This window comes from Rhinolophus hipposideros (genome assembly GCF_964194185.1).
Source record: "Rhinolophus hipposideros genome assembly, chromosome: 21".
NCBI lineage: Eukaryota > Metazoa > Chordata > Mammalia > Chiroptera > Rhinolophidae > Rhinolophus > Rhinolophus hipposideros.
The window spans coordinates 18,277,009-18,291,290 of record NC_138067.1 but is presented as its reverse complement, the minus strand read 5'-3'; the positions used below and the strand labels follow the sequence as shown (position 1 = coordinate 18,291,290).

Below are 14,282 nucleotides of genomic sequence, written 5' to 3'. Positions count from 1 at the left end.
TCTAAATGGAGATGCCAGGACCAGGATGTTTCTTGAGGCATTTCCTAGGAGTCTAGGTTCTTAGATTAGAGTTTCTCAGTCTAATCAAGGTGATCAATTAGGATATGTCCTCAGAACTGGAATGCATTTAATGCAAAGTTGTAAGTTAAACCAATCATCTACTATATTCAATCTGATTATATGCAGTGGGTTATATGGAGTCTAGTTAAAGAAAGGCAAAGAAACAAGAATTTTTAGTGCAAATCCATCTGGTCCAAAGGAGATTCTTTGCTAATGTGAAAGCCCCAATCCTGATTTTCTAGACATCCTTGATTTGGAGAATGGAAATTAATCCAGTTACCCCAGCTGAATAGAAATATTCCTTAAAAACACCCCACTACCTTTGTTCTAATTCTTTGCTCACTAAGCTAATCTGTGATCCCTAACTGTAAACTGACCTCCTTAAAGGGATGCTCACCACAAAGGTTCTGAGCTAAGAACTATATCTATAATGGGGGGTGGGGCGGGGGGAGAGAGATATCCTGTTGTTCACTGGCAAATGGGCATGCTTGTTTATAGATCCTTCAGTCGCCTGAGAGTTTGGAGAAATTACGTTTTGGTTCCCCTGGGCCTGGTCACCCCAGAGAGTAGGGATAAAATCCTGTGATAAAATTCTGTACCTGGCCCTGCAAAGCTGAGGAATGATTAACGAGCTCTGGGTTAGTCTTGTCAGAGTGTTGATAACATGGAGGGCTTGTCAGAAACAGCCAGTTTCTTCTTGTCTTCTCTTAGCTGCAACCAAAATTCAGCAGCCAAAATATATAAATAAAGGGAGTCCACAGCACTACATCTGAAATGATTTCAATAAACCTAGCATCAAGTAGCCAATATGCACTGTCCAGCCCACATATAGTATTAACCCATTACCTAAGCATTCATCTTTCTAAAGGGGCAGAGGGCTGAATGCAGGATATACATTCTCTCATCTGAGATGTTTGTGGCTCTTTTCTCCTATAATCAGGACAACTCTATACAAACAGTAGCAGAAGGAGTGAAAGAAATGGCCCGGAAGGACAAACAAAAGGCTTACCCTTCTTCTCTGGAAGATACAACCAGCCTGAGTCTCTTTTCTGGTGACCAAATCCTTTTTAAAGCCATAGCTTTCCATCTCGATAGCAGAGGACCAGATTCAGACTTGCTTTTCTTTCCAGCCAGGGTAATTTTATTCCATTCTGCATGTTTTGATAACAATTTCCTTCCCCTTCCACCTCCAGCTGCATTTCCATACTCTGAAATGCCTCCTGAGCAGCCAAGGATGACTAGCTCTGCTGCTCCACACTATCACAAGGAAGAACAATCTCACCATGAAAGAATATCAATACATGTGACATATGGGTGGTCAACCTCTTCTACTCACATCACAAGAATAAAATGGCCAAGTAATCAAATTCCATCATTCATGTTAAAAATAGACTTCCAACAGGTAGATATCCTTCTCTAAATGTTATAGGACAGTGAAAGATATGCAAATTAATGAGATTTGTAATCTTTTTTCTTTTAATGGCACACACTTCAGGCTGGATATGGGATGACTAAATAGATGGTTTAGGAAGGTCAGCCTGAAGACAACTGACCAGTGACATAAAGCCACCTCCAGTCAGCCATATTGCCAGCATCAGAGACAGTGGGGCCACCTGCTGGAAGGCATGGGTACTGCTCTGGCTGCTTGGTCCCTCTGCCTGTTCAATGTCCTTTGAGCCAGCCAGGTCTATGGCAGGACCATGATTTTTTTCTCCAGCTTCTGTGGTGGGAACAGGAAGTTTCTCATTATTTCATCTAGCTCTTCCAAGGCCAGCTGGGCATGGAGCTTGGCCACATCGTCAGGTTCCAAATGCACTACGTGCTTCAGCAGGTGGTAGAGATCCTTGAGGACGTCCTTTAGCACCTGTATGAGAGACAGCATCATAACCACGTGTCTACTGTGTCAACATTTCCAAGAACAACCAAACTGCTTTCTGTCTGAGGAGTTCTGTGAGGAAACTCACGTTCCCTTAAAAGGATAACACACAACCGTCTCAAGTTGGAGGCGGAGGGAGGGGCAGCTGTACTGAGATAGGCCTCCCTGTGGGTTTCTCATGCCCCCCTGCCACTACACTGGCCTTTGCCCTTTGGGGCTGCTGCTTCCCTTTAGCCCCAGGCCAAAGTATAGATTTCAGACCCCTTCCTTTAGTCCCAAAGCACAGACCTCAGGACCATAGACAGGCAACAATGCCCAGATATGGTTGCTCTTAGCACACAATTACCAGCTTTTTTGTCTGGCTCCCACAAAGCCCTCTGCTGAGATCCACAGAAGAAGGCATCTATCTTATGGAACCCAGGAGGCTATTTCTTCAACAATCATGCTTTTCCTTGCCATTACTTTACAAAATTTCTTCCACAGTTCCATTTCTATGCTCTTACCCCAGTCACTATTTTTTTAAATTTATTGGTGACAATTGTTAGTAAAATTACATAGATTTCAGGTGTACAATTCTGTATTACACCATCTCTAAATCCCATTGTGTGTTCACCAGCCAGAGTCAGTTCTCCTTCGTTTTTTTTGTGTTTTTTTTTTTAAGATTTTATTGGGGAAGGGGAACAGGACTTTATTGGGGAACAGTGTGTACTTCCAGGACTTTTTCCAAGTCAAGCTGTTGTCCTTTCAGTCTTAGCTGTGGAGGGTGCAGCTCAGCTCCAGGGCCAGTTGCCGTTGTCAGTTGCAGGGCATCAACCCACCATCCCTTGCGGGAGTCGATGGCAACCTTGTGGTTGAGAGCCCACTGGCCCATGTGAGAATTGAACCGGCAGCCTTTGGTGTTAGGAGCACGGAGCTCCAACCGCCTGAGCCACCAGGCCAGCCCATTTTTTTTTTTTTCAATTGCAACTCTGTGATAGGAAACAAGAAAGGACTCCGTAGACACAGCCACACCCATTTTTTACACCCAAGGCTCTGATCTTACCGTCTGATATGGAATTGGGAGGAGGCCAAAGCACCTACTCCCAGAAACTCCTAATTTCCTTCAAAATCCTCCTGCTTGGGAGCTAGAACATCTAGCAAGAAACAGGTTTCAAAAGAATGGAGAAACTCAGAGTAAGGTGCTTTAGGGATCATCTGGTCAAACTAGGGAATGAAGACAACCTGGTGACGGAGGGTCACATAATTTGTCTGTGGCTACTTCCGAAGTTACTTCTGGGCTGACTCTTTGTCTCAAAAGTTATTTTTAGGTTAGGTACTGTACTAGGTATTTTCCATATGTTATCTAATTTTTATGCCAGTCATATAAAGGAAAGTTATTAGTCCCATTTTACAGATGTGGAAACAGGTTAGGTAACCTCCCAAGGTTACTCAGCTAAAAAAAAAAAAAAAGAATGGTGGAGTCTGTGTTCTTATTTATTTATATTGAAATAGAAATATAGTACCAAAAAATACATATTAAAAAATAAGTCTCTCCTCTACTCCAGACTCCTAGGTTCCCTTCTCAGAGGATATCATTCTTAATTGTAAGAAATATTGTAGGTGTTTACAAGCATATATATGTATATGTCTTATCCCCGTATTTTTTAAAGCACAGAATTATATGCTACACTGCTATGTACCATGATTTCTACCCCCACTTAACATATTTTGAAGGTCTTTTGTCTAATTGGCACATATAGAAATGACTTTTTTTTAAATGACTGCATAGGATGAATTTATTTAGCCACTCCTAAGGAAAGTCATTTAAGTCATGTTTTTAATATTTTGCTATTGCAAATATTGCTGCAATAAATATTCTGTTACCTAAGTCTTTACAGGCACACACAAATGTACCTGTAGGACAAACATCTAGAAATGGAATTTCTACGTCAAAGGGTAACACACACTTAAGATTTTGACAGATAAGGTCAGAGAGGTTGCAAGAATTTACAGTTTTACCCAATAGTATGAAAATTCCTGTACTATATAATTTACAGTACTATGTATTTTAAGCTCCTTATCTTTACTAATCCAGTAAGTGAAAAATAGCATCTTTCTGTTTTAAATTTGCATCTTTCTAATAACTACATAGACTATATATATTTTTTCTGGTATGAATAACTAAACATTTCCTTATTGATTTGTAAGAGCTCTTTGTGTATGAAAAAAGGTGCATTACATATGAGTTGCAAATTTTTTTCCCAGTTGGTAATTTTTGTGAAAACTTTTTTTCTAGTGAAGAAATTTACATTTTTAATGTAGCTACATTGACCAAATTTTTTCCTTTATGGTTTCTGTGGTTTGTATTTTGCTTAGAAGAAATAGGACCTATAATCTCAGCCACTACGACTCCACTGTGCTCTTTCTGTTTATTAGTAATGTCACCTGGTGCATCAAGTTGGGTTCATTTCAATATATGTGAGCATCTATGACAATAATTGGTTCAGATGGACTTTAACATTTTCTCCCTCACAACTGGAACTTCAAGAGTTGACTGTAAATTGAAGGCTGTGCCAATGAATAGTTTCTAAAAAGGAGGAAGATCAGAAAAAAAGAAATAGGAGAATGTAGATTATTCATCCATTCTTTCATACTTATGGCTTTTCATAAAAACCAAGTAATAAATATGTATAATAGCCTATATAATATAAACATGGACTGTTTTTGCAAAAATACATTAAAAAACAATTGGCCTCCAGGGAAGGAAACTGGGGAGGGATAGGGGGAATTACATACTCTTTTTTGTACCTTTTCAATATTGTATTTTATGAATATTTTACTTATTTAAAAAATAAATAAGCTTTTTATTGAACTGAATCAACTACTAGAGAAAGATTTTCCTAAGGCCATTTAACAGGTAAAACAGATAATAGAACCTACCCATAAAAGGCTTGCAGATAAGACATGCATGTAAATAAAGACATACAGAACAGAACATGGTAAGTGTCCTAAAAGAGCAGGGAGAGTGATGAGAGATCAGAGGAAAGAGAGGTCACATTTTAGGAACAGGAAGTGAACCGGAGATGATGAACAGAAATGATGGGAAATGGTTAATTCTCTGGGTAACAACTACATGGTCTGGGCCCAAGATGCCCAGAGCATTCCACACAAGTAAACTGAGCATGCAGCACTACATACCTTAGGCTTGCTAAAGAACAGAGAAAGGTCCCCTTCCAGCGTTTGTATTCATGATCAGCATGAGTACTGGGGAGTGGAAGAAGGTAGGGAAATGGGTATACAAATCAAGCCCCCCAAGCCACTTGCTGGTCTCCCACTTACTCCAGTGCTCCAGTTGTGCAGCCCTTCTTTCTTTCTTTGTCTGAACAAAGTTCCTTCCCAGCTCAAGGCCTTTGCACATGCTGTTCCCTCAGCCTGGAAGACTATTTCACTTCCTCTTCACCCTACAACTCCTACCTACTTTTAGCCTAAAACGCCACTTCCTCAAAGGTGCCTTACCTTAACACCCACCATAAGCTTTCCAACCCTGCCTATAGTTCTGATTGTAGCCCTTATCACAATTGTAATTTAAGTATTTACTGTGTAATTTTAAAAGGTCACCTGTACTAGTGACACTGAGGCCATGTCTTGCCTTGTTCACTCTGGTATAGTCCCAGTGCCTCATATAATAACTGGCATATGGCACATACCTGAAAAATATTTATGAATAAAAGAAGGCATGCACGCTACTCCTGGTTAGTCTCTCACTTGGTGAAAACTAAAAAATTTAAGGACGTCTATTGAAACAATGAGAAAACCTGGGTTGGCTTCATGGGTGTGTGATCTGTACAGTCACACAGGCACCCATGATCAAGAGGGCCTCACGACTGATTTAATGATCTGCTGTTGCCATCTTAAAATTCTTAATAATTTTATCTTTGAACTTGTGTTTAGTACATGAAGTCCAATGAGACAAAGGAACATGTGTGTGAGCAGAGGAGATATGCCCAATATGCATGTCTGCCATTCCTTGCCAGTGAGTTCCAATCTAGCGTTCGCCATGCCCCATGAACACAGACTTCGGGTGGATCCACAATGTGTGGGAGTTCAGCAACACCGGAAGCCGTAGAAGGGAGAGTGTTTGTTACGTTTACAACTGAGCAAATGGAGGCACTGATAGCCCGAAAAGGCCACACTTTCCATTTAAACCAGACCTTGCTTCAAACACAGAAAGATGGCAATGGCTTTCAAAGAAACACAGATGAGTTAAGGAACTCTTATATCTTTCATGTTACTTCCCTGTTTCAGCCAACCATTTATACTGAAAATGATGACACAGAGGGAAATAGGACAACCTACAGTTCTTGTTCCTTTCAGTCCATTCGGACTCATCAAGAAACAGAAGGTAGAGTTTTGGCAGAATACGCATGTATCAAGAAGTGAAATAAAATAGTTGAGTTAGTTTTCTGCAGAGTTTCCACTACTCTGCTAAGAAGGAAATACATCTGCATGTACAAGCTACGGAATACAAATTGTGTAATTTTGGTCATTCAAAGGATGAGTTAAATGCTCTTATATTCACATTTAAAAGTGGCATTGCACAATATAAACAGTAAAATTCATGCTAATAATTTAACATTTAAATATTTCTTTACTTAGAACATTAATACCGTTCCCCCGAAAATAAGACCTAGCCAGACAATCAGCTCTAATGTGTCTTTTGGAGCAAAAATTAATATAAGATCAGATATTATATTATATCCGGTCTTATATTATAGTACAATAAGACCAAGTCTTATATTAATTTTTGCTCCAAAAGACACATTAGAGCTGATTGTCCAGCTAGGTCTTATTTTCGGTGAAACATGGTAGCAAATAATAAACACCATGACACGTTGAGAGAGATTGTGGAAGGAAGGGAAAAACTTTATATTTTAAAACCATGTGGACGGAAAAGGGGCCACATACTAAACCTGACATGCTCAGAGGAGACTTGTATGGCGGGCCTTACAAACCCAGAAGCCAAAGTAACCACACAGGGTGGTCTGATGTAAAAATTCCTAACTAAAATCGGGTCATGGTGGTAGTCATGTCCTAGGCCTGCAGCTTCCTTGACAAAGGTCAGTCTTTAACTTTGAAATTGTCTACTGTCTTTGTGCATCTAAGATAACATACCTTTGAAATGTCAGAGTAATCTTCTTTTCCAGACCCTTCAAAGGTACAACCGCAGGCACCAGAGCACCAGACCACTTTGTTATCTTGTTGCCCACATACTCTATGTGCTGTAAATGTTAACTAATCTTGTACCCACCACTGTAAGAGGTGTGTGTCTCTCCGTTTTGCTTTTTTTTAATCCAATCCCACAGATTTCCCCTTTGCTTTCTCCAGCCTCCCTAATCTGCCACCAATGAATTTCATGTAACCCCTTTACATCTCCTCTTTTGATTCTAATATACAAAATCAGCTGCAAAATTGCCTTCTAACAGAGCACTGTCTCAATCTGTTGAGATTTTGCTTCTCGGCAACTGTGGTCAGTTTGGCTTAAATAAACTCTTACAAGACTTTTTCTTAGGCTAGACATTCTTTCACCAACAACCATTAGCAGCACCTTTTCTTATTTTTTTGGAACAAGGGACCCTGCGTTTGCACTTTGCACTGGGTCCCATGTACTATCCAGGCAGCCTTGCAGACAGCTGTCAGTGTTCCCTGCCCGGTGTCCCCACAATGAGTGGTGGGCAGACCTCACAAAGATGCTGCCCCATCTCTGCTGTATACTGGTCTCTCGGGTTTTCTCAAAAAGCTGCCGAGACACGATAGGATTCAGCTCTCCTGGCGCAGGCACAGGGCTCTGGTGCTGTCCTGACTGCTCTTTCTGTCCTTACAGCCGGCAGTGTGAAAAAGAGATGATTCTAGGAAAAGGATGATCTCTCCAGAGCTACCGCCTCATGATGACTCATTCATTCAATAATCATTATTAAGGCCCCTATTTCGTGCCCAGGCAGTGTGCTGGTGATAAAAGGATGAATAATGTACAAACCCTACCCTCTGGCAGCTAGAGCTAGTGGGGAGGTAGACACACATCCCAGACAAGGTAATCCCCACCCCAAGAGACTGCTGTAGGTGGTTCCATGGAAGCAAAGGTGATTTCTACCTGTGGAGGTGGGTGGGAGCAGAACATGCGAAGGGCCTTTACTCTTTTATCTGTAGCCAAGGGGAGGCACCAAGGAGTGGCTTGGGGAAGCTTCAGAGTCCCCTCAACCCCCAGCCACCTCTAATAAATGCAGATTCTAAGCAAACCAGGCATGCTTGTTATGTGAATACAGCTTAAAGATAAGTCTCCCACCACTCTCGCCAATGGATTATAGCCCAGAGTGTCTCTTGTAGAGGAATTTTAGTGTTTCCACTGTTTATTATAAGATAATCTTTTTTCCTCTTCTTCCAGAGGAATCTTTTACCTACTCAGAAGTCTCATAGAGATTTTTTGCTAGGGCCTCCTAACATTCACAGTAAGGTTAGCTTTTACTTGTTAAAAAGGGAAGTTCTAAGGCACTCAGTTCTTTCCTGATGTGGGGAGGAATTTTCCCCTCAGCACTGCTGTGTCCTTAAAATAACAATAATGCTTGTGTAAACACCACTTCACACTTGAGGGGTGCTGAGCTCCTTGTTATCAGTTACCGGATCTCCTTTTTTAGGCAACTGAGTGTTAGGCAAAGGCTCCTTCTTAATTAATGGGTCTACCTTAGCAACCCATCCTGGTATGGCTTCTCCCCAATCCCTGTAACCCTGGGAATCCCACACATCACAGGACTTCCTCTGGACTCCCCAGGGATCAAAGCTTCCTGCCAGCCAGGGATTGTCACCAAATCCCAAGGATCAGAGGCTGAATACAAGGAGAGTTCAAAGGTAAAGTTACTCACAGGAGCCTCTGTGGTGGGCAGGATATAGGCAATCCCACGGAGGAAACCTCTCATTAAGAGTTCACACACCTGCTCTTCAGACCCCCACACATCAAGGCCCAAGGACTCCAGGGAAAGGTGGAGGGGGGTACAGGTGTGAGTGGAGGTGGGCCAAGGATATCTTAAAGAACTACCAAGATTCTCAGTCTAAAACTTTTTGGAAAGAGGTGGAGTTCAGGTACTTTATTAAAAGAATTTAGAGTGTGAGTCCCCCCCACCCCAAGACACACTTCCTCTCTTCCCCTCCCCTCCAGGTGCCAGTTCCGTTCCCAGAAGCACACAACGCTGCTGCTTCAGGGCCAAGGGTAAGTCTTTCGGGTTAGACATGGCTTAGAAAAGACCCGATGAGGCAGGGCATACTGAAAAGGGAACGTGTGAGCAAAAAGACTGCCTTGGGCACACAGGTGCACTTTCAATGGAAAAGCAGGAAAACAGTGTTTGACTCTTTCATTGAGCTTGACCTGGAACATCACTGAAGTAGTTACTGTATCTGTGTTAAGATCAAAAGAAGCAATAAACAGCAAATATCTTTCTTCTATTTAATTCCTAAACTTATTTATTTCATTATAAAAGCAATATAACCACAACCCAGAATATCTGGAAAACAGAAGAAGAAACAAGTCTCTAGTCAAACTACCTCTCTAACACAAGCTCCATTAGTAAAGACATTTAGTAATTAGTAGATTCAGTTACATTAAAAAAATTATTTTAATATTTTAAAAGTCCTTTATACTTCAGGGTGATTTTACAAATGGAAGTTATTATTCTTCTGTTATTATTATGTGAGACCAACAAGACACAACACAAACGGTCACAAACCAGACATTTACAGAAATAAGAACTCGGAAAGACGTGATATAACAGAGGACTTTCCATCTATACTTTCTTTTCTTTTTTTTTTAAGCTTTTATTTATTTTAAGTGTATTTTTCCAGGTCCCATCAGCTCCAAGTCAAGTAGTTGTTTCAATCCAGTTGTGGAGGGCGCAGCTCACACTGGCCCATGTGGGGATCGAACTGGCAACCTTGTTGTTAAGAGCTCCGCTCTCTAACCAGCTGAGCTAACCGACCGCCCCCGTCTATAATTTCTTAATATTTAAGGGGAAAGTGGGTTACTAAACATAAAAGGATAAAAAAATTAATGCTAGCATATACTAACTATTTAGAAGTTCAATCTTCTATAGAACCAACAGATGAGGCAGAAAAAGGTCAGAAAGAAAGAAAATGAAATTCCATGCAATCCTATCAACCACCAATTGTGGCTAAGAAATAAATAAGTATTGGGCACAAAGACAGAAACAGGACTGACCGGGAAGTCAGACATTGAAATAAAAGGCAAGACAGTGACTGGAGTTAGTGGCTGGAGACTGGCCTTGCAGACAAAAAGATTCTCTAGATTAGGGACCAGAAGAGGAGGAAACCCCAGAATCTGACTAGTTCTGTTTAAAAACACCTTGGAATAAGCAATAGGTGCAGTATGAGTATGTCAGAAAATTATAGGCCAACTCCTAAGAACCCTCATTTGGACCACTGCACCTCCATGTTAAAACCAATGTATGATTTGGTGGCTGAAGGAAGTGAGAGTGAAAAGATGAGACCAGAAATGGGGCAGAGAGTCAAGGATCATCCACAGAGCACAACTCAGCCAACATTTCACAACCCGTGTGCAGGAGACAATGCAACCTATTCTGGGTGACGAGGGCTAGTGCCTACCTGTCAGGAACTCCCCACCCTGTGGGGCAGAGAGACACGCAGAGTTGAATCGAATGGTCTGGAGGCAGGCGAATCGGGCGAAGTGAATCCTGGCATTCCTAATTACTAGCTAGGAGCAAACTACTTCAGCTCTTGGAACCCAGTGATCTCATCTGTAAAATGGGGGTAATAGTGTCTCCTTTTAAGGTTGTTGTAAGAATTAGAGTTAATGTTGTAAGAATTAGAGTTAATAAGATCCAAACAGAAGCACTTGCATGTGGTAGGTGCTAAAGAAGAGACAGCTTGTCAGTCTCCTGCACTAGTACTGTGATCTCTTTGAGGCCCAGAACTGTGTCCATCTTGTCACTGAGGCCTAGAACAGAGTCTGGCATGTAGTAAATTTTTGATGAATGAATGAATGAATGAATGAATGGATGGATGAATGAATGAATGATAACAATAGCTAACCCTTATACATTACCTGTTATGTGCCAGGTATGGTTCTAGGCATTTTCTCTATAGTAATTCACTTAATCCTCACAACAACACAAGGAGAGAAGTACTATTATTATCTCCAATTTGCCTGGGGCCACACAGCTAGTACCAGGTAGAGCCAGGATTCAAACCCTGGCAGCCTGACTTAGAGCTGATGTTCTTTATTAACTCCTATACATTCTGCCTGTCAAAGTGGTTATTATTTTCACTACTACAAAGGGGGGAGCATAAAGCACATATACTGCCTACCTTACAAGTGTATATGGGATCAAAAGAGATAATGCATGTGAGAGCACTTTGGTATCATAAGAAAAGTGATATGTGATTCAAAGTACTGTTGCTATTATTACTCTGACATTGAGATCATTGGGTTTAATACCAAGTGGCTAAGAAAATGAGGGGAAAGGGACAGCTCTGAAAATGAAAAATAGAGAGCAGAGGCCAAAAAAAGAGTGATCAGGAAGATGAATAAATGGAGGGGAGTTAGAAGAAAAGGAACGTGTGTAAAAGAGGGGAAACAGATGTACTGTCTGTCGTCTGAGCACAGTATCAGGGCCAGAGTGGGCACCTCACAATTGAGGACACAGACCGTGCGATTCCAGAGCTGAGAGTGTGGAGGGATTCTGCGGAGCGTGGAGCCAGGCGCTGGGGTCTTGCAGGCAAGCAGCCTCTCTAAGATAATGGGCAGGAAACAAATTGGGGAAGCAGATGGAGGTGGCCAATCTGGACCTCATTCAGGGAGCTCTGGCCTACAGAAGAATAAATGCTTTCCCCGATAAAACCTAAACCTTCACTTTGATGTGTCTATTAAAAAGAAATGAGGGCCGATTCAGACAGAAAGACTGGGCTTTTGAGACACTTCATTGAAAGCGTTGGGAGGGTCAGCAAAGAAAGACAGGATTACTAATGTCTAAGAGATTTCTATCCACACCCGACAGAGAATCCCAAACATGCTGAATGAAGTTCAGGGTAGCATTATTAGCCAGAGGTTACTGAGCTTTTCAAAAACCTTTTATTTCCAAAGTATTTTTCTCTGCTAGACCCAGCGATAAATGGCATTTTTACCCCTTCTGGATTGTGTCTGGCTGTTAAACGGGGAGAGTATCACAAGTGAAAACTGGAGATGAGTGAGGAGGGGATGAGGAGGGTATCATGTGTGATTTTCATTGAAGAATAAGGGAGAAAAAAATTAACTGGTCGAGTGCCAAAAATGCTATAGGGATGTACAGGATGAGCAGGTTAGGGACAAAGACCAACACTGCCACTAAGGTTACACCTGGTAGGGGTGACGGCTCCAGGTGAAGGGACTTACTGACACCTAACTGTGTGTCCTCCAGGCTAGCTTATGCTGAGGCATGCTGCCCAAGGCTTCGAGGGGTCACAGACCAACGTGATAGGGGCTGCATCCACCTCGTTGCCTCAGGGACAGAAACAGCAGCTGCTCTGGCGCTACGAGCAATGGTGGCAGCATCTTTCAGAATGTCTTTAAATAGCAACCTGAGGAAGGCAGCAGCTTTCCTACACTCCCACAGGCACGGAAATAGAACAAAGAAGGCAGGAAAAATGGCCGGAGTATGTGCAAAGGCAGCAGCAAGCTGTAGCTTGTGGGAGAAATCGGGAGCTTTGTCCTTAGAAGGTGATTACAATCCCAGCTTTCAAATTGTGTTCCATGACCACGTCTGGGGGAAAGGGCTTCATATCCCTGGCCCCGAAGCTCTCCATGCAGACACCCTGCTGAGGGAGCACAGTCCTACCCTCTTTCTGCTCCTAAAGTCTCCCACGTGGGATTGGATGGCACCAGCAAAAAGGCTCACTACCATTTACTGAGTGGGTGTTTACTACATTTCAGTCGTTGTGCTAGCCCTTCACACACACTATCTCATTTAATCCTCTGAGGTAGGTGTTATTAGGCCCAGTTTACAAATTAGGGAAAGGGGATTTAGAGAGGTTTAGTGATTATCAAGGGCACAGCTAGATTTCAAATCTGTGTCTGTCAGGTCTAACTGTAAATCCTGCTTTTAAATGTGTGCGGTTACTAGGAAATCCAATATGCAAAAGAAAGCTACAGAGAGAATCTAACCTTTTCCTGCACCACCAAAACTGTTTATTTGGATAGGCCTGGTTAGGAAGGAGGGGGATCAACTGCCAGGCTACTGGCTGACTACAAGCCTTGGTTTTCCTTTGGGGCACTAGTTTGTGGGCATCTCACATCACCCAGGCTCACCAGGGTCACACAGCCTCAGGTCTACCTGGAGCTGGCCAAAGGGGAAGTGCAGGCCACTCTCCTTTGGGCATTTACTCAGTGGAATTCAATGCTCTGTGCAAGATGCCACAGGAACAAAAGGTTATGGAATTAGACCAAAGGCTGGAGACAACCATTGTCACTGACACAGGAGAGGCCCCAGTAGGCTTTCTATTATGTGCTAATACATACCTGGTGTGGACTTGACTGGAAGAAGCAGTTCACCCACCCACATGTATGTCTACACAGCCCAGACCTCACCTTTGAGCAACACCACCCTTCTACTGTGGTGATTTTCCACCCTTGCTGCACATTATAATCCCCTGTACAACTTTTAAAATGCCTGGGCTCCCACTTCAGGAATCAGAATCTTAGGGGTTGGAACTCAGGGTTAAAAAAAAATTCTTCCCCCCTTTCTTCTGTCTCCCCCCTCCCCCGCCCACGGGACACCACCCCAGTTCCAGCCGTTGTTTCTCAGTCTGGTTGTGTAGGACACAACTCCCTGGCCCATGCTGGTATTAGGAGCCTTGTGCTCCCCCTGGCTGCAGCGGTCGGTGGTCAGCGGCTCACAGCAGCTCTCACCGGCTGCCGGCCACTCACCGCTCATGGCAGCACACGGTAGCCCACGGCAGCACACAGCAGCACACAGCAACCCAAAGTAGCTCCCGCCAACCTCCGGCTGCTCACGGCAGCCCAGCTCCAGGGAGAGCTGTTGTTCACACTCTTAGCTGTAGAGGACGCAGCTCACTGGCCCATGTGGGAATCAAACCAGAGACCTCGGCATTAGGAGCACAGCGCTCCAACCACCTGAGCCACTGCGCTGGCCCTTAATTTCTTTTTATACTCTCCAGGTGACTCTAATAAGCAGCCAGGATACAAATAGTTGAGGATGTTAGGAAAAAACACTGGATAGAAGACTTGGTAAGAGATATGCCGTGGTTTCAAAAGTAGAGATCACTGTTACGACTCTGCCTATGAAAAATCTCA

The 14,282-nt window shown here is 42.8% G+C and overlaps 1 protein-coding gene across 2 annotated transcripts in view; it reads right to left on the bottom strand.

Moving 5' to 3' along the window:
* Positions 1–1,184: 1,184 nt before the first annotated feature.
* TANGO6 (transport and golgi organization 6 homolog) overlaps positions 1,185–14,282 on the bottom strand; it is a gene marked incomplete at its 5' end in the record, with an annotated part of 142,882 nt that continues 129,784 nt past the window's right edge. Inside the window, 2 exons of one of the 2 annotated variants that reach the window (XR_013992125.1) lie at positions 1,844–1,924; positions 5,114–5,179. Coding sequence is in view for 1 of the 2 variants with exons in the window: in XM_081031006.1 (XP_080887132.1) it covers positions 1,748–1,924 (177 nt within the window). Of the gene's footprint in view, positions 1,925–5,113; positions 5,180–14,282 lie in introns of both variants that reach the window. The other variant, XM_081031006.1, reaches the window with a different exon arrangement.